Raw genomic sequence first — 26,381 nt, forward strand, 5'->3', positions numbered from 1 at the left:
GGTGAAGAAAGAAGCCCCTCCCCGTTGTGAAACAGAGGAGAGTGCAGACCGGTTGAACTAGCAAACTCTGCCCCCAGTGGTGAAATATGGCACTCTCTCTCATCCAGTTACAATAACACACAAACTTGAGAATCTGGCATCTTTTGTCCATAGAAGTCTACTGAAATTACAAATATCAAACATTGATCAACGGTACTGAAATACCTTGAATTCTCAACTGACCTGCAGTAACTGATAACACACTGTAATGATGACCTTTGATCAGGTCATATACTTTAGTTTTTGCTGTCCTTTTTTCCTCAGCCGTAAAAGTGATTAAGATAAGGTAGCTCCTTGACTGTATCGGCTGTTTTTTCTCTTCCCAGTGAGTCATGTTTACCTGCCTAGATCTGAACCCTCACCTTTATTATACTCTACTCTGATAAGAGAGTCGCAAACAGACAGTGGGCCAAATCTCAGTGTCTCTCTCTTTCCCTCCTTTGGAAGGCCGTTTGGGATCTGTCACACTGATTGGAACATTAGCTACCAGCTAAATACATACTGGATAACTTGTTCTGTTATACAATCTGAGTAAGAACTGCCTGCCAGGAATACTGGGATGAGAAAAGGAAGAATCTAAAAGGAACCAGGACTTTGGAGGCCTGTGACGAGTGGAGGAATAGCAGCGTCATACAGAATGACAACACATTGATTTACCTCAGCTAGACAATCAGGAAGACACAGAGGAATTAAGTGATTGTGCTGAAAAAGTGGGTAATTTTGGAACAGAGTGGTGAACTGAAGAGGAAGGTCGTGCAGCAGCCTGTTTTGGTTCCTTTGCTCATATAAATCAGACTTTTGTTTTGGGCCTAGTGTGGCCTCCTGAAGCAGTGACCAGAACCATGAAGCTGTCAGGGAACGTGCTGGATCTGGACACCACAGATTACAGCACCACCCTTGATCCCTCCTACACCATGCTGGAGTTTGACAACCTCAGGGTGTTTCCTGTAGAGACAGGTACGTCTGGTATAATGACACCTTTACCTGTCTGTCTTTCACTCATAGACTGGTGCACAACAATACCAAAACACTGGTCTGACATTTGAGGGAGGGTTTTTGTATGACATTCAAAGGACATTCAAATAATATAAAATATTGAATATCCATTCATTTTTATAGGTTCAAATTCATGAGTAGATCTTGGTAACTTTTTAAAACCTGTTCTTTCCATTCAGATGGGAAAAAAACAGGCTTGCATAAGAGACATAGTGCCCTTGGAAGAACATGGTTTTAAAAAGTACTCTCAGCATTTTACAATGTACAGTGGCAAGAAAAAGTACGTGAACCTTTTGGAATTACCTGGATTTCTGCATAAATTGGTCATAAAATTTTATCTGAGTCACAACAATAGACAAACACAGTCTGCTTAAACTAATAACACACAAACAATTATACGTTTTCATGTCTTTATTGAACACACCGTGTAAACATTCACAGTATAGGGTGGAAAAGTATGTGAACCCTTTGATTTAATAACTGGTTGACCCTCCTTTGGCAGCAATAAACTCAACCAAAAGTTTTCTGTAGTTGCGGATCAGACCTGCACAATGGTCAGAACAAATTTTGGACCATTCAGCTTTACAAAACTTTCAGTTCAGCAATATTCTTAGGATGTCTGGTGTGAACCACTCGAGGTCATACCACAGCATTTTAAATCGGGTTGAGGTCAGGACTCTGACTGGGCCACTCCAGAAGGCATATTTTCTTCTGTTGAAGCCATTCTGTTGTTGATTTACTTCTGTGTTTTGGGTCGTTGTCCTGTTGCATCACTCAACTTCTGTTGAGCTTCAATTGGCGGAAACATAGCCTTATATTCTGAAAACTTGGGAATTCATTTTTCCGTTGATGATAGCAAGCTGTCCAGGCCCTGAGGCAGCAAAGCAGCCCCAAACCATGATGCTCCCTCCACCATACTTTACAGTTGGGATGAGGTTTTGATGTTGGTGTGCTGTGCCTTTTCTTTCTCCACACAGTGTTGTGTTTTCCTTCCTTCCAAACAACTCAACTTTAGTTTAATCTGTCCACAGAATATTTTGCCAGAAGGGCTGTGTAAAATCCAGGTGTTATTTTGCGAACTTCCGACGTGCAGCAATGTTTTTTTTGGACAGCAGTGGCTTCTTCCGTGGTGTCCTCCCATGAACACCATTCTTGTTTAGTGTTTTACGTATCATGGACTCGTCAACAGAGATGTTAGCATGTTCCACAGATTTCTGTAAGACTTTAGCTGACACTCTAGGATTCTTCTTAACCTCATTGAGCATTCTGCACTGTGCTCTTGCAGTCATCTTTGCAGGACGGCCACTCCTAGGGAGAGTAGCAAAGGTGCTGAACTTGCTCCATTTATAGACAATTTGTCTTACCGTGGACTGATGAACATCAAGGCTTTTAGAGATACTTTTGTAACCCTTTCCAGCTTTATGCAAGTCAACAATTCTTAATCTCAGGTCTTCTGAGATCTCTTTTGTTCGAGGCATGGTTCACATCAGGCAATGCTTCTTGTGAATAGCAAACTCACATTTTGTGAGTGTTTTTTATAGGGCAGGGCAGCTTTAACCAACATCTCCAATCTCATCTCTTTGTTTGGACTCCAGGTTAGCTGACTCCTGACTCAAATTAGCTTTTGGAAAAGTCATTAGCCTAGGGGTTCACATACTTCTTCCACCCTACACTGTGTATGTTAAATTATGTATTCATAATTATGTATTCATAGACAAGAAAAATACAATAATTTGTGTGTTATTGGTTTAAGCACACTGTGTTTGTCTATTGTTGTGACTAAGATGAAGATCAAATCAAATTGTATGACTAATTTATGCAGAAATCCAGGTAATTCCAAAGGGTTCACATACTTTTTGTTGCCACTGTAGCTCTCATGCACACAGGAATTTGTAAGACAATTTTCTCATGGCATGGATACAATGACATCAGCTCTCATTCCACAAAATGCTGTGAATACAACGGGCATTACTCCCGGCAATACTGAGAGTGATCTAAAGACCTCCCTCCTCTGCTTTCCCTTATAATCTAATTTGAATTTATCATTATCATCATTAGGAGTCTGTTCTGCTGAATCAGGTCCTTTCTTTGGCACTTTTAAGGAGATGCTTTACCAGCAGACTGCTCTCCAAGGCAGATAGCTGTGTGGCAGATGTATTCTAATCTCTTAATTCAATCGAATTGATCTTTGACCACAGAAAGCATTCTCCATGTTAAATTGTTATCCCTGGCTGCTCAGTCTCCCAACTCTAAGTGTGCAATTTAAATACATTACAGCCTGGGGGCATTGTCCCTGTGACTGCACAAACACTACACCAACAAAGTATATTTGACGGTCAGTGGTTTTAAGAGAGACAATCCTGCAGCGATCCAACACTGACAGGACACAATTTAGAGCAACACTGAGGGAGATTGAATTAAAACGGAGCTCCCAGTGTAAAATTAGCCAGTGGACTTTGTCTTTGCCACTGACCTGAATCTGCTTTAATTAAATGGGGAGTTTCCTCTTCCTCTGAGTAATAAGCAGCAGTGGTCCTCTGAGGGCCTGTGAGTCTGGCAGCAACATACAGCAGTGATATCTCTACCTATAACCCTGCTTTTATTACCCCCTCCAAACCTCATCAGACCTGGGGATCAACACAACTCTGCCATTGTTCTTACAGCCCTATCAGCTCACAATCAACACATTTCTGTCTTTGAAAGTTGTGCGTTTTTATGTGCAGCACAAGGTTATTTCCCTTCACAGAGGTGGAATGAACAGGGATTCATTAATCACCTTAGTTGATGATGGCGTTGATTAATTATTCGCTCTGTAATCGTGCTTATCTGCTGTCACACAGCATTGACAATCTCTCAGCTGAGTGATCCGCTCTCTGCAGACGCTGTTGGGGCTTATTAGCAAGGCTCGGAGATGTTAACTTATTCATCAGCAATGGGGGCTGCTCTGTAAAAGTAGAACAGTGTCCTACAAGACCCATATTCCATTGTGCATCTCCAAAGCTTTCTAATGTTAGCCTGAGGTCATCAGTAATATATATCCTCGCATGTCTGTCCCCAAGTGTCAAGAGTCAATTGAGCACATGCAGTAGCTACACACCAGACCTCCAGTGTGCTGTAGTGTATGAATCTCAATACTTTTCTTGTGATTGACTGGCAGAGTTGATGATGCCAGAGCCTGCCCCTCTGCTGCCACAGACCAATGGGAGCGTGTGTTCAATATGTGCAGACAGGGCCACAGGTAAACACTACGGTGCTTCCAGCTGCGACGGCTGCAAGGGCTTCTTCAGGAGGAGCGTCAGGAAGAACCACGCCTACACCTGCAGGTGAGACTCATCACCACACAGGTCACTGAAAAAGAGGACTACATCTCAAATGACACCCTATTCACAATATATTGCCCTATTTTTTTATCTGATCCAACCTGTTCTCAGAGCATTTCGTATTATTCTGTAAATAAATCCGCAACACTCCATTTGATATGATATGTAACGGTTCGGTTCGTATGGTACAGTTGAAGTGGGAAGTTTACATACACCTTAGCCAAATACATTTAAAATCAGTTTTTCACAATTCCTGACATTTAATCCTAGTAAAAATTCCCTGTTTTAGGTCAGTTAGGATCACCACTTTATTTTAAGAATGTGACATGTCAGAATAATAGTAGAGAGAATTATTTATTTCAGCTTTTATTTCTGTCATCACATTCCCAGTGGGTCAGAAGTTTACATACACTCAATTAGTATTTGGTAGCATTGCCTTTAAATTGTTTAACTTGGGTCAAACATTTTGGGTAGCCTTCCACAAACGTCCCACAATAAGTTGGGTGAATTTTGGCCCTTTCCTCCTGACAGAGCTGGTGTAACTGAGTCAGGTTTGTAGGCCTCCTTGCTCACACGCTTTTTCAGTTCTGCCCACAAATTGTCTATGGGATTGAGGTCAGGGCTTTGTGATGGCCACACCAATACCTTGACTTTGTTGCCATTTTTCCACAACTTTGGAAGTATGCTTGGGGTCATTGTTCATTTGGAAGACCCATTTGCAACCAAGCTTTAACTTCCTGACTGATGTCTTGAGATGTTGCTTCAATATATCCACATAATTTTTCTCCTCATGATGCCATCTATTTTGTGAAGTGCACCAGTCCCTTCTGCAGCAAAGCACCCCCACAACATGATGCTGCCACCCCCGTGCTTCACGGTTGATGTTCTTCGGCTTGCAAGCCTCTGACTTTTTCCTCCAAACGTAACGATGGTCATTATGGCCAAACAGTTCTATTTTTGTTTCATCAGACCAGAGGACATTTCTCCAAAAAGTATGATCTTTGTCCCCATGTGCAGTTGCAAACCGTAGTCTGGCTTTTTATGGAGGTTTTGGAGCAGTGGCTTCTTCCTTGCTGAGCGGCTTATCAGGTTATGTCGATATAGGACTCGTTTTACTGTGGATATAGATACTTTTGTACCTGTTTCCTCCAGAATCTTCACAAGGTCCTTTGCTGTTGTTCTGGGATTGATTTGCACTTTTTGCACCAACGTACGTTCATCTCTAGGAGACAGAACGCGTCTCCTTCCTGAGCGGTATGACGGCTGCGTGGTCCCATGGTGTTTATACTTGTGTACTATTGTTTTTACAGATGAACGTGGTACCTTCAGGCGTTTGGAAATTGCTCCCAAGTATTGGAGGTCTACAATTATTTTTCTGAGGTCTTGGCTGATTTCTTATGATTTTCCCATGATGTCAAGAAAAGAGGCACTGAGTTTAAGGTAGGCCTTGAAATACATCCACAGGTACACCTCCAATTGACTCAAATGATGTCAATTAGCCTATCAGAAACTTCTAAAGCCATGACATAATTTTCTGGAATTTTCCAAGCTGTTTAAAGGCACAGTCAACTTAGTGTATGTAAACTTCTGACCCACTGGAATTGTGATACAGTGAATTACAAGTGAAATAATCTGTCTGTAAACAATTGTTGGAAAAATGACTTGTGTCATGCACAAAGTAGATGTCCTAACCGACTTGCCAAAACTATAGTTTGTTAACAAGAAATTTGTGGAGTGGTTGAAAAATGAGTTTTAATGACTCCAATCTAAGTGTATGGAAACTTCAGACTTCAACTGTATGTATTCATTTGTGGATGTCCATCACCCATTTAGTATTATATGTTACGAATTACAATTCATATTATATGTTACGAATTTGCAAAACGTACAATATGTTATGAATTTGCTAAATATATGAGATGAATTCTAGCTAGGTGGCTAGGTGGCTAACATTAGCATAAGCTAGGGGTTGGTGGTTAGGTTTAAGAGGGTTTCTGTTTATGCTGGTATCAAGCCTTGGGTTGCACGGGCCAATTACAACTTGGTGGTTAAGGTTAAGGTTAAGTTTAGGACTAGGTTAAAGGGCTAGGTTTAGGGGAAGGGTTAGCTAAAAGGGTGAAGGTTAGGGTTAAGGTTAAGTTTAGGACTAGGTTAAAGGGCTAGGTTTAGGGGAAGGGTTAGCTAAAAGGGTGAAGGTTAGGGTTAGGGGAAAGGTTAGCTAAAAGGGTTAGGGGAAGGGTTCGCTAACATGCTAAGTAGTTGCAAAGTAGCTAAAAAGTATTTAGTTGAAAAGTTGCTAATTAGCTAAAATGATGAAGTTGTCCGTGATGAGATTCAAACTCGCAACCTATTGGTTTCTAGACGTTTGCATTATACACCCACCCATCCACCTCGACCAACCACCCTACTTTAAGTAACCATCTGTCTTATGTAACCATACCAAATGTAACATACTGTATCATACTAATTTCAGTGTCCCGGATTTACAATTATTCTGTTACGTCTAGTCTATGAGACCAGGCTGGATCCCCATATAGTGCGCTACTTTTGACCTGAGACATATTAATAAGGCACTAAATTGGAAATAGGGTGTCATTTCAAATCAAATCAAACTTTATTTGTCACATGCGCCGAATACAACAAGTGTAGACTTTACCGTGAAATGCTTACTTACAAGCCCTTATCCAACAGTGCAGTTCAAGAAGAGTTAAGAAAATATTTCCCAAGTAGACTAAAATAAAAAGTTATAATAAAAAGTAACACAATAAGAATAACAATAACGGGGCTATATACAGGGGGCACCGGTATCGAGTCAGTGTGCGGGGGTACAGGTTAGTTGAGGTAATTTGTACATGTAGGTGGGGGTGAAGTGACTATGCATAGATAATAAACAGCGAGTAGCAGCAGTGTACAAAAAAGAGGGGGGTCAATGTAAATTGTCCGGTGGCGATTTTATTAATTGTTCAGCAGTCTTATGGCTTGGGGGTAGAAGTGGTTGAGGAGCCTTTTGGTCCTAGACTTGGTGCTCCGGTACCGCTTGCCGTGCGGTAGCAGAGAAAACAGTCTATAACTTGGGTGACTGGAGTCTCTGACAGTTTTATGGGCTTTCCTCTGACACCGTCTATTGTATAGGTCCTGAATGGCAGAAAGCTTGACCCCAGTGGGGTTCTGGGCCGTTCGCACTACCCTCTGTAGCGCCTTACGGTCAGATGCCGAGCAGTTGCCATACCAGGCGGTGATGCAACCGGTCAGGATGCTCTCGATGGTGCAGCTGTAGAACCTTTTGAGGATCTGGGGACCCATGCCAAATCTTTTCAGTCTCCTGAGGGGGAAAAGGTTTTGTCGTGCCCTCTTCACGACTGTCTTGGTATGTTTGGACCATGATAGTTTGTTGGTGATGTGAACACCAGGGAACTTGAAACTCTCGACCCGCTCCACTACAGCCCTGTCGATGTTAATGGGGGCCTGTTTGGCCTGCCTTTTCCTGTAGTCCACGATCAGCTCCTTTGTCTTGCTCACATTGAGGGAGAGGTTGTTGTCCTGACACCACACTGCCAGTTCTCTGACCTCCTTCCTATAGGCCGTCTCGTCGTTGTCGGTGATCAGGCCTACCACTGTTGTGTCGTCAGCAAACTTAATGATGGTGTTGGAGTCGTGTTTAGCCACGCAGTCGTGGGTGAACAGGGAATACAGGAGGGGACTAAGTACACACCCCTGAGGGGCCCCAGTGTTAAGGATCAGTGTGGCAGATGTGTTGTTGCCTACTCGTACCACCTGGGGGTGGCCCGTCAGGAAGTCCAGGATCCAGTTGCAGAGGGAGGTGTTTAGTCCCAGGGTCCTTAGCATGATGATGAGCTTCATGGGCACTATGGTGTTAAACGCTGAGCTGTAGTCAATGAACTACATTCTCACATAGGTGCTCCTTTTGTCCAGGTGAGAAAGGGCAGTGTGGAGTGCGAGAGAGATTGCGTCATCTGTGGATCTGTTGGGGCGGTATGCGAATGAGAGTGGGTCTAGGGTGTCCGGGAGGATGCTGTTGATGTGAGCCATGACCAGCCTTTCAAAGCACTTCATGACTACCGACCTGAGTGCCAAAGTGTTTAAAAAAGGAAAAAAATATTTCACATTAATTTAACCAGGTAGGCTAGTTGAGAACAAGTTCTCATTTACAACTGCGACCTGGCCAAGATAAAGCAAAGCAGTGCGACACAAACAACAACACAGAGTTACACATGGAATAAACAAGCGTACAGTCAATAACACAATAGAAAGAAAAAGAAAGTCTATATACAGTGTGTTCAAATGGCGTGAGGAGGTAAGGCAATAAATAGGCCATAGTAGCGAAGTAATTACAATAATACTGAAGGGATAGATGAGCAGATGATGATGTGCAAGTAGTGATACTGGTGTGCAAAAGAGCAGAAAAGTTAATAAAAACAATATGGGGATGAGGTAGGTAGATTGGGTGGGCTATTTACAGATGGACTATGTACAGCTGCAGCGATCAGTTAGCTGCTCAGATATCTGACATTTAAAGTTAGTGAGGAAAATATAAGTCTCCAGCTTCAGCAATTTTTGCAATTTGTTCCAGTCACTGGCAGCAGAGAACTGGAAGGAAAGGAGGCCAAAGGAGGGTGGGTGTTGTTATCATGACCAGTGAGCTGAGATAAGGTGGAGCTTTACCTAGCATAGACTTATAGATGACCTGGAGCCAGTGGGTCTGGCGACGAATATGTAGCGAGGGCCAGCCGACTAGAGCATACAGGTCGCAGTGGTGGGTGGTATAAGGGGCTTTGGTAACAAAACGCATGGCACTGTGATAGACTGCATCCAGTTTACTGAGTAGAGTATTGGAAGCTATTTTGTAAATGACATCGCTGAAGTCGAGGATCGGTAGGATAGTCAGTTTTACGAGGGTAAGTTTGGCGGCGTGAGTGAAGGAGGCTTTGTTGCGAAATAGAAAACCGATTCTAGATTTGATTTTGGATCGGAGATGTTTAATATGAGTCTGGAAGTAGAGTTTACATTCTAGCCAGGCACGTAGGTATTTGTAGTTGTCCACATATTCTAGGTCAGAACCGTCCAGAGTAGTAATGCTAGTCGGCCGGGCGAGTGTGGGCAGTGAACGGTTGAAAAGCATGCATTTGGTTTTACTAGCGTTTAAGAGCAGTTGGAGGCACGGAAGGAGTGTTGTATGGCATTGAAGCTCGTTTGGAGGTTAGTTAACACAGTGTCCAAAGAAGGGCCAGATGTATACAGAATGGTGTCGTCTGCGTAGAGGTGGATCAGGGAATCACCCGCAGCAAGAGGGACATCGTTGATATATACAGAGAAAAGAGTCAGCCCGAGAATTGAACCCTGTGGTACCCCCATAGAGATTGCCAGAGGTCCGGACAACAGGCCCTCCGATTTGACACACTGAACTCTGTCTGCGAAGTAGTTGGTGAACCAGGCGAGGCAGTCATTTGAGAAACCAAGGCTATTGAGTCTTCCGATAAGAATACAGTGATTGACAGAGTCGAAAGCCTTGGCCAGGTCGATGAAGATGGCTGCACAGTACTGCCTTTTATCGATGGCAGTTATGATATAGTACCTTGAGCGTGGCTGAGGTGCACCTGTGACCAGCTCGGAAACCGGATTGTACAGCAGAGAAGGTAGGGTGGGATTCGAAATGGTCAGTGATCTGTTTATTAACTTGGCTTTCGAAGACTTTAGAAAGGCAGGGCAGGATGGATATAGGCAGCTTTCCAATCTTTAGGGATCTCGGATGATACGAAAGAGAGGTTGAACAGACAGGTAATAGGGGTTGCAACAATGGTGGCGGATAATTTTAGAAAGAGAGGGTCCAGATTGTCTAGCTCAGCTGATTTGTACGGGTCCAGGTTTTGCAGCTCTTTCAGAAAATATGCTATCTGGATTTGGGTGAAGGAGAAGCTGGGGAGGCTCGGGCAAGTTGCTGCGAGGGGTGCAGAGCTGTTGGCCGGGGTTGGGGTAGCCAGGAGGAAAGCATGGCCAGCCGTAGAGAAATGCTTATTGAAATTGTCGATTATCATGGATTTATCAGTGGTGACCGTGTTACCTAGCCTCAGTGCATTGGGCAGCTGGGAGGAGGTGCTCTTGTTCTCCATGGACTTTACAGTGTCCCAAAACTTTTTGGAGTTAGAGCTACAGGATGCAAATTTCTGTTTGAAAAAGCTAGTCTTTGCTTTCCTGACTGACTGTGTGTATTGGTTCCTGACTTCCCTGAACAGTTGCATATCGCGGGGACTATTCGATGCTATTGCAGTCCGCCACAGGATGTTTTTGTGCTGGTCAAGGGCAGTCAGGTCTGGAGTGAACCAAGGACAATATCTGTTCATAGTTCTACATTTTTTGAAAAGGGCATGCTTATTTAAGATGGTGAGGAAATTACTTTTAAAGAACGACCTCGCATCCTCGACTGACGGGATGAGGTCAATATCCTTCCAGGATACCCGGGCCAGGTCGATTAGAAAGGCCTGCTCGTATAAGTGTTTTAGGGAGCGTTTGACAGTGATGAGGGGTGGTCATTTGACCGCGGACCCATAGCGAATGCAGGCAATGAGGCAGTGATCGCTGAGGTCCTGATTGAAAACAGCAGAGGTGTATTTGGAGGGCAAGTTGGTCAGGATAATATCTATGAGGGTGCCCATGTTTACAGATTTAGGGTTGTACCTGGTGGGTTCCTTCATAATTTGTGTGAGATTGAGGGCATCTATCTTAGATTGTAGGAGTGCTGGGGTGTTAAGCATATCCCAGTTTAGATCACCTAATAGAATGAAGTCTGAAGATAGATGAGGGGCAATCAATTCACATATGGTGTCCAGGGCACAGCTGGGAGCTGAGGGGGGTCTATAACAGGCGGCAACAGTGAGAGACTTATTTCTGGAGAGATTCATTTTAAAATTAGAGGCTCGAACTGTTTGAGCATAGACCTGGAAAGTATGACAGAACTTTGCAAGCTATCTCTACAGTAGATTGCAACTCCGCCCACTTTGGCAGTTCTATCTTGACGGAAAATGTTGTAGTTGGGTATGGAAATCTCAGAATTTTTGGTGGCCTTCCTAAGCCAGGATTCAGACATGGCAAGAACATCAGGGTTGGCGGAGTGTGCTAAAGCAGTGAGTAAAACAAACTTAGGGAGGAGGCTTCTGATGTTAACATGCATGAAACCAAGGCTTTTTCGATTACAGAAGTCAACAAATGAGAGTGCCTGGAGACACGCAGGGCCTGGGTTAACCTCCACATCACCTGAGGAACAGAGGAGGAGTAGGATGAGGGTACAGCTAAAGGCTATCAAAACTGGTCGTCTAGTGCGTTGGGGACAGAGAATAAAAGGAGCAGATTTCTGGGCGTGGTAGAATAGATTCAGGGCATAATGTGCAGACAGGGGTATGCTGGGGTGCTGGTACAGTGTCTCTGGACATGCTGGTGGGGTGGTAATCATTTAGGCAGGTTACCTTCACTTCCTTGGGCACAGGGACTATTGTGGTCTGCTTGAAACATGTATGTATTACAGACTCAGACAGGGAGAGGTTGAAAATGTCAGTGAAGACACTTGACAGTTGGTCCGCGCATGCTTTGAGTACACGTCCTGGTAATCCGTCTGGCCCAGCGGCTTTGTGAATGTTGACCTGTTTAAAGGTTTTGTTCACATCGGCTACCGAGAGCGTTATCACACAGTCATCCAGAACAGCTGGTGCTCTCGTGCATGCTTCAGTGTTGCTTGCCTCGGAAGCGAGCATAAAAGGCATTTAGCTCGTCAGGTAGGCTTGCGTCACTGGGCAGCTCACGTCTGGGTTTTCCTTTGTAATCCGTAATAGTTTTCAAGCCCTGCCACATCCGACGAGCGTCAGAGCCGGTGTAGTAGGATTCAGTCTTAATCCTGTATTGACGCTTTGCTTGTTTGATGGTTTGTCTGAGGGCATAACGGGATTTCTTATAAGCGTCCAGGTTAGAGTCCCGCTCCTTGAAAGCGGCAGCTCTAGCCTTTAGCTCGATGCAGATGTTGCCTGTAATCCATGGCTTCTGGTTGGGATATGTACTTACAGTCACTGTGGGGATGACGTCGTCGATGCACTTATTGATGAAGCCGATGACTGAGGTGGTGTACTCCTCAATGCCATTGGATGAATCCCGGAACATATTCCAGTCTGTGCTAGCAAAACAGACCTGTAGAGTAGCATCCGCATCATCTGACCACTTCCGTATTGAGCGAGTCGCTGGTACTTCAGTTTTTGCTTGTAAGCAGGAATCAGGAGGATAGAATTATGGTCAGATTTGCCAAATGGAGGACGGGGGAGAGCTTTGTATGCATCTCTGTGTGTGGCGTAAAGGTGGTCTAGGGTTTTTTTTCTCTGGTTGCACATGTGACATGCTGGTAAAAAATTGGTAAAACTGATTTAAGTTTGCCTGCATTAAAGTCCCCGGCCACTTGGAGTGCCGCTTCTGGGTGAGCATTTTCGTCTTTGCTCATGGACTTATACAGTTGGTTGAAAGCGGTCTTAGTGCCAGCTTCGTTCTGTGGTGGTAAATAGACGGCTACGAATAATATAGATGAGAACTCTCTTGGTAGAGAGAGTGTGGTCTACAGCTTATCATAAGGTACTCTACCTCAGGCGAGCAATACCTCGAGACTTCTTTAATATTAGACATCGCGCACCAGCTGTTATTGACAAATGGACACACACCCCCACCCCTCGTCTTACCAGAGGTAGCGTCTCTGTTCTGCCGATACATGAAAAATCCTGCTAGCTCTATATTGTCCGTATCATCGTTCAGCCACGTCTCGTGAAACATAAGATGTTACAGTTTTTGATGTCCCGTTGTTAGGATAATCTTAATCGTAGGTCATCAATTTTTTTTCTCCAATGATTGCACGTTAGCAAGAAGAACGGATGGTAGTGGGAGTTTACTCGCTCGCCTACGGATTCCCAGACGACTGCATTTGAGATACCACCAAGGTTCTGTTAGAACTGCAGATCATTGGAATTATTATTATGCTCACTATTGTCCACCTCCGACCCACATGACAATATAGAGACAAATTTACTGCCAACGACTAGGGCAGCTGGTCAATTTTTTTAGCTGAAATTCTGGTAAAGTACTTTCTTTCACAGTGTTCAATCCCCATCTCAATAACTGATAACTTTTTCTGGTGGTACGGTTCTCAGCCACATCCATTGTGAAGTGAAAAGTATGAGAGTTGCATTGGCCAAGAATAGAAAGCCAACTTCTGTGTCATAGTATCTAGGTTTTGTTCAGACAAAGAGAAAATAACCTTAATACAGTGATTGAAGACTCCAAGTCAATGGTGTGATGAGTTTTACTCTCTTACATGTGAGAAGTCAATTTTACCACACTGTATAGACTATAGGAGTTGTCATTTCGCAGGTTTCTATGAAAGGTGGCTATATGTCTGGAACTAAGTGTTAGGAGCCTGTCTGAACATGTGTATGCCCACAACACAGAAATTGTACAGCACTGATCTGACACCATCACAATTACAGAAGCCCATAGTGTGAGACTTATGTCTGATTGTGCGATACAGAATCTTACAACTGTTGTCTTGTATTGAAGTGTATCTAATTGTGTGCGTATGTGTGTGTGTGTGTGTGTGGGGGGCGGCAGGTTCAGCAGACAATGTGTTGTGGACAAAGACAAGAGGAACCAATGCCGTTACTGCAGGCTTCGGAAATGTTTCCAAGCAGGCATGAGAAAGGAAGGTGAGAGAGATGTTTTTTTGTTTAATCATGACATAGATTTTACATACTGTATGGCACCACACTACAAAGTAATTACACAATTCATTGCCACATTATTAATTCAAAATATATATATTTTAAAGCCTACCAGCACACACACGCACACGCACATACACACACAGCATTTTGTTTTTAAAGCCATAAGCATATATGCAAGTTGACAAATCACAATATTTACCCACATTACATAACCATGTCCAACGCCAAGGGGGGAATTGGGGTTGCCAGGCACGCCAGACGGGGGTGGGTAGTGGAGGCTCAGGCAGGAGTAGTGAGTGGGGTATAGTCTACAAGGTACTATTTCAAATCAAATTGTATTTGTCACATGCTTCATAAACAACAGAATATTAGAAATCTAATAACACAAAGAATAAATACATGGGGTAACAGTACCGAGTCGATGTGCAGGGGTATCTAGAACCTAAAAGGGTTTTTTGGCTATTCCATAGGAGCACTCTTTGAAGAAAACTTTTTGGGCCCCGGTAGAACCCTCTACATGGAACCCAAAAGGGTTCTATCTGGAACCAAAAAGGGTTCTCCTATGGGGACAGCCGAAGAACCCTTTTGGAACCCTTTTTTCTAAGAGTGTATGCGCCTCTTACTGTGGGGGAAAAGCAACAAGATCAACATGCCGCTCTCTTGAGCAATACTGAGTGAGTGGCTGTTTGCAGTGTGCACTGTAGACCTTATCTTCCACTGGCTGCAGCAGATAACCAGGAGAGAGAGACGGGATTAGAGGATCCATGAATGGCCCTTCACATGAATAATTAACATGGCAGAGCATGGGCAAATATTTGCTCTGGCTTTTCCAAGAGAGAAATACTTATCTTTGCTGAGCCCTCATTCCAGAGGAATGTTACGTAAGAGAGAAACTGAAGCTGAGCTGAGCCCCCTTAGTGATGGTCAGAGAGAAAGATTCAAACATTTGCCGTATTAATTTTGCAGACCACTCAAATAGCATTTAAGAAACAGCAAAGCTATGCCAGAAAATATCAGAACATGCCATTTTGAAAATGTGTATAAGCCTTTGGTGTAATGTGTTTCAATTGTACATTAATGCGGACAACAAATTCTAACAAACCATTTTTGACAACGATCATTAATTGTACTCCTCCTATTCTCCTTGCTGAATGTCCACAGCCACTTTCAATCTATCACTTCACTTATGCTCCATGGAGGACTAATTTGTGACATCATCACCCATGGCCATGTCTCCAAGGCAGAGGTCTCTCTCTCTCTCTGTCTCTGCAGCTCCAGTTTGATTAATAGGGTCCTGATTGGCTGCTGAGAGGTCAGCTGTGGTGACTGATTGCTCTCAGACTGGGGCTTGTTGTCTGACTTTGTGGAGCAGACTGAAATCAGGCTGAGGTCATCCATTGTAATGACACAGGCACAGAGGTCACTATGAGACAGTCTCCTCTGTCAGACACAATCCCAATCATCAGGCCCTGTACTGTCAGCCTCCCGTCATGCCTTCCTTTGCCTAATTACATAGTCAGGTTTAATATGTTGGCAAAATCAGAATGATAATTAGAGATGTTACTTTTCTTCGAATGGGGAATTTGGAAATTGAATTTGCTCTGAAATAGTCTCAATACAGATGAGTGTCAAAATTAAATGTATAACAAAAATTATTAACGCAAGATGCAACAATATCAAATATTTTACTGAGTTACAGTTCATATAAGGAAGTAGTCAATTGAAATAAATTCATTAAGCCCTAATTTATGGATTTCACATACCTGGGTATACATATATGCATCTGTTGGTCACAGATACCAAAAAACAATTGCCTCACAATGGGCCTCAGGATCTCATCACGGTATCTCTGTGCATTCAAATTGCCATGGATAAAATGCAATTATGTTCGTTGTCTGTACCTTATGCCTGCCTATACCATAACCCCACCGCCACCATGGGGCACTCTGCTCACAACGTTGACATCAGCAAACCGCTCGCCCACATGACGCCATACATGTTGTCTGCGGTTGTGAGGCCAGTTGGACGTACTACCAAATTCTCTAAAACAACGTTGGTGGCTTATGGTAGAGAAATTAACATTAAATTCTCTGCCAACAGTTCTGGTGGACATTCCTGCAGTCAGCATGCCAATTGCACGCTTCCTCAAAACTTGAGACGTCTGTGGCATTGTGTTGTGTGATAAAACTGCACATTTTAAAGTTGCCTTTTTTTGTCCTCAGCACAAGGTGTAATGAATCGATTATGCTGTTTAATCAGCTTCTTGATATGCCACACCTGTCAGGTGAATGGATTATCTTGGCAAAGGAGAAAAGCTCACTAACAGGGATGTAATGAAATTTGTGCCCAACATTTGAGAGAAATAAGCTTTTGTGCGAATGGAAACTTCCTGGGATATTTTATTTCAGCTCATGAAACATGGGAACAACACTTTACGTGTTGCATTTAGATTTCTGTTCAGTGTAGGTGTGTGCTATAATTACAACATTACCCCTCCATTGAGTATACTTTGTCCAAGTAAAACAGTGAACACAAGAAATCCAGGGACTCTCCCTCCCTCCTATTCTTTTATTTCCAGCTGTGCAGAACGAGCGGGACCGCATCAGCAGCCGCAGAGGAGAGGGACAGGGGCTGGGCACTCTGTCAATCAGTGTACTGCTAAAGGCAGAGGCCAGCATGCATCAGGTAAGAGATTGTCACTATAAAACCTCTCCCTATTCACAGCCACAAAGTGCTCCAGAGGCTTCCATTTCCCATCCAGCCCAGAGTAGAGCCCCTTATCTGTTTCTCAGGAACACAGCAGTGGCAGGGCTAGAGATGGAGAGGATACAGGCTGCACTTTAGACAGCCGGCCATTAAGGTCCCCTGGAGATTCTAGCTGCAGGCTGGATTCAGTTACTTCTTAAAAATTGCCAAATTGCCCAGAGAGACTCACATCTGATCACAGCAGTCCTATGTAATGGCAGTGCCTGGGCTTGGATTGTGTGCCAGCATTCAATTGGCTTCAAATACATAATAACAACCAGATATCCTCTTTGTATGCGAAAGGAATGCGGCAGAAATTAATTGGATGATTGACAAATGAACCACAAAATTTGGCCAGGCTGTTTTCCATTTGGGTCAAGTTTTCATGCAATGTCTCCTCAATGTGAGCTGTGTGCTGAAGGGGCTCTGATCACCATCCAACAGCATTGTTCCAGAGACAGACCCACCAACAACACACATCCAAAATCTATTTCTCATCTTACACCCTTATATTCTCTATTACCACCATTCTCTGAAGTGACCTTTCCCCCACCCAATACCCTACCTGCCTCTGCTTACTCTGCCCTTCACGATTGTCCAAGCACCCATCATCTCACCCCTGCACCCTGCCCCATCCATCTCCTCCAACCCTCTCTTCATTCTCACATTACACTGACACCTAGGGCCAATGTGGAACCTCTCATTATTGTGTGCCACTCTCAGTTTCCAGCCCTGACCTCCCCTATGAGCTGTGACATCAACACCAAGAAGATAGCGCGCGTGGGGGACGTGTGTGAGTCCATGAAGCAGCAGCTCCTCCTGCTGGTGCAGTGGGCCAAGCGCATCCCCGAGTTCTGCAGCCTCCCTGTTGACGACAGGGTATGGAACTTTGGATGTTATCCTACTTAATGTGTCTGTATGAACATATGAGCTGCATCTGTCTAAGCAGGCGGTCACATTCAGCCCAGCTGTCTTTGTGTTGGGTTTTGGATCACTAGCTGTTGGAATACTCACGTTGCAGGGAGGGCTGTCTGTGTAATGGCTGCTGTGTGTTGTCTCTGTGCTGTGTCTTGTCTGTGTGCAGGTATCCCTGTTACGAGCCCACTCTGCTGAACACCTCATCCTAGGGGTGGCTCGACGCTCCCTGCCTTACAATGACATTATCCTTCTGGGTAAAATATATAGATCTCAGCTGAGTCTGGGATGTGCTCTCATCTTTGTTATAGAATGAAAAAGCAGACTTACCTAATGTATACATTTATACTTACAGTTTTACTTAACTTATATTATAAGTATTTCATTTGTGGATTGTGTTTGCAGGTAATTACTTTGTGATCCCAGTGAGCGGTCCTGAGGTGGAGGTGTCCAGGGTGGCTGCCCGGATCCTGGAGGAGCTGGTCAAGCCTCTGAGAGAGTTGGACATCACCGACAGCGAGTTTGCCTGCCTTAAAACCATAGTCTTCTTCAGTCCTGGTCAGTCAGTCCTTTGGTCGCCACCAGCCACCCCCCTGCCCCTGCCCCTCCTCATCTCTTCTCACCTCTCCTCTGTCCTCAGACAAAGGAAGAGACTTTCGCCAGGAATCTTTTTATTTCACAGTTGTTCTCTCCTGAGACTGTCTCTGCTCTCTCTGTGCTCTGTCCTTGGCACCCTGTCTTGGCCTGGCGGTCTGGTTTCATCGTGTTCTGGAAATAAACTATTCATATCTGGGCGAGGTCCTGGCAGGGAGAGGTGACTGGCTGCTGGACTTTACAGCCTGTTGGCCTGAGGCGGTGATTACAGCAGCAGAGCCAGGCCACCGGTCTGACAGACTGACTGGCCAAACTGGCACAGCAGTGCACAGCAGTACACAGCAGCATCAGGCCAAGTCTGACACAGATGACTGACTACCTACAGAGTCAGTCATCTGCACGTGTGCTCAGCTCTGTCCTGTGTGACCCTGCCCTACTACCTTTACCTAACCTTTCTCTAATCATTTCTGTTTAGTTTATTACACATAATGCATTTAAATTAGTAAAGAACTATATTGTATAATGTCCCCACAGCAATCCCATCTCTCTCTATTCTCATAGGGCCGCAGCTTGAGGATTTGTCTCTTTTAATCTCCCATTCTCTCTGTCTCAGGGCTGTACATGTATGTGTCTCTCATGTACTCTATGTAAAGATGGCGCCGTACTGTATGGCTGCCGTCTTACGTGCTCTGACCCAACTTTGCTATTTTGTGATTCTTTTGGCGTTTATCATTTTCCTATGATCGACGGAATCTTTTATACATCAGATCGGTAGTTAATAACCTCAATTACGACTTCAAACTTCAACTTGGATTCATCTGCCCAGGGCTCTTTGTGTACCTACAACTGTTATCGTGACTGCTAAATACACTAAGTGTACAAAACATTAAGAACACCTTCCTACTATTGAGTTGCACTGATGGAAGTGGATTTAAAAAGTGACATCAATAGGGGATCATAAGTTCCACCTGGATTCACCTGGTCAGTCTTTGTCATGGAAAGAGAAGGTGTTCTTAATGTTTTGTACACTCAGGGTATATTCCACCTCAAGACAACAACAACATCAAGCTGGCACTTGACGAACTGTACAAGACTATAAACAAGCAAGAAACAATGCACCCGGAGGCTGCTTTTCTTGTTGCCAGTGATTTTAATTCCACATCACTAAGACAGGTGATGCTCAACACGTCTCCTTCGCCACTAGGGGAGTTAAAGTCCCAGACCACTGTTACTCAACCCGCCAAGCAGACCCTCAACACATGGGCCCCCCAGCGGTGTGTGCTTATACTCCCTGTTCTCCCATGATTGCGTGGCCACGCACGACTCCAACTCCATCATCAAGTTTGTCCGTTGACACGACGGTGGTAGGCCTGATCACCAACAGCCATGAGACGGCCTACAGGGAGGAGGTCAGAGACCTGGAAGTGTGGTGCCAGGATTACAACCTCTCCCTCAAAATCAGCAACACCAAGAAGCTGATCATGTACTACAGGAAACAGGGGCGGGTGCACACACCCATCCACATCGATGGGGCCACAGTGGAGAGGGTCAAGAGCAAGTTCCTCAGTGTCCACATCACTGAGGACTTAACATGGTCCTCTCACACCAGCACGGCAGTGCCTCTTCTCCCTTAGAAGGCTGAAACGTTTTGGCATGGCCCCTCAAATCCTTAGGCTTTTACAGATGCACCATCGAGAGCATCACTGTCTGGTATGGCAACTGCACCACCCTCGACCGGAAGGCCCTACAGAGGGTGGTGTCGATGGCCCAGCGCATCACTGGGGATGAGCTCCCAGCCATCCAAGATGTACATATCACGTTTCAGGGAAGACCCAGATGCACACAATGTCAAAGTAATACAAGTTTTTTACTAGAACAGGGGGCAGGCAAAACGACAGGTCAAGGGCAGGCAGAGGTCAGTAATCCAGATCAGAGTCCAAAAGGTACAGAACAGCAGGCAGTCTCGGGGTCAGGGCAGGCAGAGGTCAATAATCCAGGGTGGTGTGACAAGGTACAGAAACGGCAGGCAGGGTCAGGGCAGGCAGAATGATCAAACTAGAAAACAGGAACTAGAAACAGACAGGAGCAGGGGGAAAAACGCTGGTAGGCTTGACGAACAAAACAAACTGGCAACAGACAAACTGATAACACAGGTATAAATACACTGGGGATAATGAGGAAGATGGACGACACCTGGGCGCGGAGTGGAGACAAGCACAAAGACAGGTGAAACAGATAAGGGTGTGACAGTACATGCCACACGGTCTCTGAGAAAGGCCTGAAAAATTGCCAAAGACTACAGCCACCCGAGACATGGACTGTTCTCAATGCTCCTGTCCGTCAGACAATACCTTTGCATCAAAGCTCAAACCAAAAGACTCCTAAACAGCTTCCATCCCATGGCCATAAGACTGTTAAATGGCTAACAACTACTGCTCCCCCTGACACCTACGCTGCTGCTAAAATTAGTATTGATTAGATTTATTACTACCATTACGCTGCTGTTCATTGATTATTGATTGCCATTACCACAGGTATCTATCTACAGTTGAAGTCGGAAGTTTACATACATTTAGGTTGGAGTCATTAAAACTCGTTTTTCAACCACTCCACAAATTTCTTGTTAACATGCACTTTGTGCATGACACAAGTCATTTTTCCAACAATTGTTTACAGACAGATTATTTCACTAATAATTCACTGTATCACAATTCCAGTGGGTCAGAAGTTTACATACAGTAAGTTGACTGTGCCTTTAAACAGCTTGGAAAATTCCAAAACCGCCATAAAAAAGCCAGACTACGGTTTGCAACTGCACATGGGGACAAAGATCGTACTTTTTGGAGAAATGTCCTCTGGTCTAATGAAACAAAAATAGAACTGTTTGGCCATAATGACCATCGTTATGTTTGGAGGAAAAAGGGGGAGGCTTGCAAGCCGAAGAACACCATCCCAACCATGAAGCACGGGGGTGGCAGCATCATGTTGTGGGAGTGCTTTGCTGCAGGAGGGACTGGTGCACTTCACAAAATAGATGTCATCATGAGGGAGGAAAATATGACTCCAACCTAAGTGTATTTAAACTTCCGACTTCAACCTGTTTTTGCTTTGTCATTATGGGTTATTATGTATAGATTGAGGACTCCTCTCTCTCTCTCTCTCTCTCTCTCTCTCTCTCTCTCTCTCTCTCTCTCAATTCAATTAAATTTGCTTTATTGGCATGACGTAACAATGTACATATTACCAAAGCTTTTTTTGGATATTTACAATATGAAGAAAAAAAAAGAGAATTGTCAAGGGGACAACAGTAACAACAATAACCAAGGGTCAAAATAACCATACATTCAACAATAACAATAAGCATACAGTAGAGTACATGTGCAGGTTGATTGGTCTGTCAGACACTGTCCCTCAACTTATGGCAGGCAGCAATGTAGTGCGCTGCCAACACACAGCTCTCTGCGTCCTCCCCCAACAGGACGGGTAGCCTGTCCTCATCAGAGAGGTCTTTGAAACCTTTAATAAGGGTTTCAAATTTGGGGAAATGACACTCTCTAATTGTTTTATATTTTTCACATTTTGTCAGTGGTTGCACAGCCTTTCCTCTACAGGGAGCCAGGTTTTCCTGTGTCTACCCTTCTCAATGGCAAGGCTGTGCTCACTGAGCCTGTACTTTGTCAAGGTTTTTCTAAGGTTTTGATCAGTAACCATGGTCAAATAGTTAGCCACGGTGTACTGTCGATTTAGGGCCAGATAGCACTGCATTTTGCTTTGTGTTTGTGCTTGTGTTTCCCAATAAGCAATGTCGTTTTGTTTTGGCAGTGTTGTAATTTGGTTTATTCTGATTGATTGGATGTTCTGGTCCTGAGGCTTCAGTGTGTTAGTAGAACAGGTTCGTGAACTCAGCCCCAGGACCAGCTGGATGAGGGGACTATTTTCTTTGCTCAGCTCTTGGCATTGCAGGGCTTGGTAATGGTATGAGAGGGGGTCACTGTATTTTAGATGTTTCCAAAACTTAATTGCTCTTTTTTGAGTTTTTATTATTAGTGGATATTGGCCTAATTCTGCCCTGCATGCATTGTTTGTAGTTTTCCTCTGGACATGTAGGCGAATCTTACAGAACTCTGCATGCAGGGTTTCAATGGGGTGTTTGTCCCATTTGATGAAATCTTGTTTTGCAAGTGGACCCCACACCACACTGCCATAAAGTGCAATTGGTTCAATGACATATTCATATTCTTTTGAGGAACAATGTAATTTGGCTGTGATCAGACAGAGGTGTTAGTGGCTTGACACTGAATGAGCTGAGAAAGAGAGAGAAAGGGTCAATGTCTGTGATCATATAGTCTACTGTACTGTTGCCAAGAGGTGAGCAGTAGGTGAATCTCCCCAAAGAGTTCCTCCGTAACCTACCATTGACAAAGTACAGACCCAGGCTTCTACAGAGCTGCAAAAGATCCCTTCCGTTTTTGTTGATGGTGCTGTCACTGTTGTTTCTATGGGGGAGATTAAGACAGTTAGAAACAGTATGGTCTGTAATAAAGCTGTCCCCTCGTGTGCTCGTTAGATCAGGTAGTGTTCCTGTGCGCGCATTTGTTGAGCACATTTCCCTTAGCCTGGAAATGGCACGTCTCTTCCTCAAGGGTGGGGAAGATCTCCTCTGAGTAATATGGGGATTCTGAGGGGGGGGATATATATTGCGCAAAGGAACACAGTTATTTTTTCAGTTTTAACCAAATGTGATATTTTCCAAATTTGAGGGGATCAATTAGATTTTTTTCTCTCTCTCTCTCTCTCTCTCTCTCTCTCTCTCTCTCTCTCTCTCTCTCTCTCTCTCTCTCTCTCTCTCTCTCTCTCTCTCTCTCTCTCTCTCTCTCTCTCTCTCTCTCTCTCTCTCTCTCTCTCTCTCTCTCTCTCTCTCTCTCTCTCTCTCTCTCTCTCTCTCTCTCTCTCTCTCTCTCTCTCTCTCTCTCTCTCTCTCTCTCTCTCTCTGCAGTATTAACCCTACCTCTCTCCCCCTGTCTCTCAGACTGCCCAGGGCTGGAGGCCCCTCAGACAGTGCGGCGGCTGCGTTTCCAGGCCCAGGTGCTGCTGGACGAGGCCACCTGTGAGCAGCGGGGGCGTTTTGGGGAGCTGCTGCTGATGCTGCCCCCCCTGCAGAGTGTGGCCTGGCAGATGGTGGAGACCCTACAGCTGGCCAGGCTCCTGGGGGAGCCCAGCGTGGACAGCCTGCTGCAGGAGATGCTGCTGGGGGAGGGGGCCACTGGGGGCCTGAGACAATGCACAGGGCACGGTACACTCCAGAGGGGAGATACTTACAGTAAAAACCCTCAAACTGAATACCACTAACTTTCACTGGGTTGCCTTACAGATCAACAACAGAGGTCAATAACAATTAAAACCTAAAATAGGTCAACTTTCAATTCCCACAATCTAATCTGTCCACTGTGCATTGTGTCTTCACTTATGTTGTTATCATACTGTTTCATGGTGAACTCTCATTACTGACTTGAGAGTATTCTTAATGAGGGTAACCTTTGAGCTGTTGTAGTAACTGGATCAGTGTAGTAGTGTAGTAGTATACAGCTATTCTCTTCTCTGGTCCTCCTCAGGTTCTAACTCAAATGTAATGGCGTTCCCCCAACCCCAAGATCACACCTTGTCTCAGGACCTGCTAGGAGGCCATGTCGGGTTGCCTAGCAACTTCACATCAGTCATCCTACCTGTACCTAGCTGTGAGTACCCCAAAATGCATCCATGGACAGGTCAATATACATTGTGTACTATTATGCATTAGCTAGCTAGAGCAAACAAATACATCATAATCACCTTGCATGACACCTTTATACACACACACACACACACACACACACACACCTGTATTTAGCGGTGCAGCAGGTGCGTGAAACCTCAGACGCTGGTTTCCTACCTGTGTCCCAGACTGAGTCAACAGGTTTGCTTCACTGAGATCTCCTCACAACACCAAGCAGCATGGTGCTCCTAAGTAATAGTCTGTCTCGCCAGCCTCATGGTGCTCCACAGTAGCTGTGGGAAGAGACTACCTGAGTAATGCCCCCACGCTGTCAAACAGAGGAATAACACACAGTGATCTCACAGTCCCCAGTGTTTTATCACCCTCACAGAGCCAGCCTGGCCCCACAGGGGGCACATGGCCCAGACTGCTCCCCTTGTTTCAGGCCCTCTAACCCAGCCTCGCTTCACAGGAACCTGGGCCCTCTCACCAGCCCTGGTCGTCAGGCTCTGTCCCTACAGCTCTGAGCTCACCTGAGGGATGTTGATGTCTGTCTCCCATCATTAATATTCCTATAATTACCACCTTAGTGTCTTTTTTTAGGGGATTAGCTCACCAACGCTAACTTAATGTCCTGAAAGAGTACTGTTACGGACCTGTAGTAAAAGCCATGCAATTTCAGTCTCAGTGTGTGTAATGCCAGTCTGATGGCTGTCTCTCTCCAACAGCTCTGCCAGTGGTGCCTCTGGTGCCCACACAGACGGGCACTGAGGTGTACAGACATGGAGAGGGGGCAGACATGCCCATAAAGTCTGCCCACAGCATGCCCATGGCTCCTGTCCACACCTGCCTCTGAGAAGCAGACCAAGCAGCAGCAGCTACTATACAGAGAGGAGAAAAAAGTTGTGTGGTCTAAACATGCACACATACACACACATAATTGAAAATGTATTTTTTTGGGGGGGGGGCTCCCTATTAACCACTTCGAGGAAATACAACACATTTTCACTACAGCCCTCCGAGCCTCATTGAAGACCGAATGCGGCCCCTGGGGCAAAATGAGTTTGACACCCCTGACGTGGTGTTGTTGCATACGGCCGTACTACTATATGAACATAACATGAAGTAGAGGCTGTTACATGGACACTAGTAACCCAAAAATAGACTTTGACTCAGCCAGCCAATCCTCTCCCTTATCCACCTTTGCACAATGCACATTACACACAGGGAATATGATACACACAATTAAGAATTGATCAGGAATTGTTCTTTTAAAATCATCAAATCAATTAAGACCACAGCTCAATAGTATGTTATCTTTATTAGATCATGGTTGGGTGAGTTGTGTTGGCATGTTAATTAATGATAGTGATGTGGCAGTGGTGAAGTAAGAACAATTTCATGTTTTTTATCTTCAGGATCAATGTCCATGCAGATGTTGGTACTGTTAAAAATTGTAAAGTTACTCGTAAAAATGTTTTTTTTTTAAAAAGGAAATAAATGAAAAATAAATTTGTAGAGCCTGCTAAATGTGTTGTGTGTCTCTTGCTTTGGATAGATGTTAGGTTTTATTCTGTAGGGGTGTAGGCCTAATGTGTGAATACTTTGTAACAGGCTACATACTGATAATTCAGTGATAACTGTGAGTGTAGGATATGTAACATAACTGCAGAGGGCGCACTTAGCCTGTTCAGAAAATCTGACTGTTCCACTTCCCCTTTGAGCACTTGAGGCAAACCTTCTCAGACTGAGATCAACTCTTGGCAGGTTATCCAGGGTCACTCACTGACTGTTCAGGGTCAGATATTGCATGGGGTATAGACAGAAATGGTGAAAGGAGGAAAATCTATTAAAGACTTTCTCTTCCCTCACCCAGACTTGAAGTGGTGTTTTTGGAGTTATTTTCATATCTCTGTACATGAGAAAGTATGCATGTCGGTGTGAAGTAGGGACACCTAGGGACACCTATTGACCCCAAGGTACATGGTTAAGTAATCTATAAGCTATGCTTTCCAGGTTGGTATGTAATGTATGTCTGAGTGCTATGTGTCTTGCATGTCTATTATATTATAAAGGCTGACCTCTCTCTACCTGGAGTGGGGCTTCAGGTCAGATTCCAGCATCTGCATCTTAATCAGTCGCTTAGGGTCTTAAACATAAGCGTCTTAAACGGTTGCTTAGGGCCCCTGGCCACTAGGTGGCCTCCGACCAAAACATTATATACCATGGGTATAGAAAGTCACCACCACCTTTCAAAAT

The 26,381-nt window shown here is 44.5% G+C and overlaps 1 protein-coding gene across 5 annotated transcripts; it reads left to right on the forward strand.

Moving 5' to 3' along the window:
- The first annotated feature begins 413 nt into the window (after window positions 1-413).
- LOC106587347 (hepatocyte nuclear factor 4-beta) lies at window positions 414-25,652 on the forward strand. 5 transcript variants are annotated; one of them, XM_045708221.1, is made up of 11 exons: window positions 414-749; window positions 853-996; window positions 4,262-4,358; window positions 14,004-14,098; window positions 16,695-16,801; window positions 17,585-17,740; window positions 17,946-18,033; window positions 18,182-18,334; window positions 23,400-23,690; window positions 23,983-24,105; window positions 24,851-25,652. In XM_045708221.1, coding segments are annotated over exons 1-11 (1,383 nt in total). In that variant the 5' UTR covers window positions 414-748; the 3' UTR covers window positions 24,979-25,652. The 5 variants fall into 5 exon arrangements, with proteins under 5 accessions (XP_045564177.1, XP_014031147.1, XP_045564175.1 ...); XM_045708219.1 differs by having other exon boundaries at window positions 416-749; window positions 4,193-4,358; XM_045708220.1 differs by having other exon boundaries at window positions 417-749; window positions 4,193-4,358; window positions 23,400-23,663.
- Window positions 25,653-26,381: the final 729 nt, after the last annotated feature.

This window comes from Salmo salar, chromosome ssa26 (genome assembly GCF_905237065.1).
Source record: "Salmo salar chromosome ssa26, Ssal_v3.1, whole genome shotgun sequence".
Taxonomy (NCBI): domain Eukaryota; kingdom Metazoa; phylum Chordata; class Actinopteri; order Salmoniformes; family Salmonidae; genus Salmo; species Salmo salar.

Bases quoted from the DNA above. Each gene is read 5' to 3' on its own strand.
- LOC106587347 (XM_045708219.1), top strand. The intron at 997-4,192 runs GTACGTCTGGTA...ATTGACTGGCAG, and splicing joins GGTGTTTCCTGTAGAGACAG to AGTTGATGATGCCAGAGCCT. The intron at 14,099-16,694 runs GTGAGAGAGATG...TTTTATTTCCAG, and splicing joins AGCAGGCATGAGAAAGGAAG to CTGTGCAGAACGAGCGGGAC.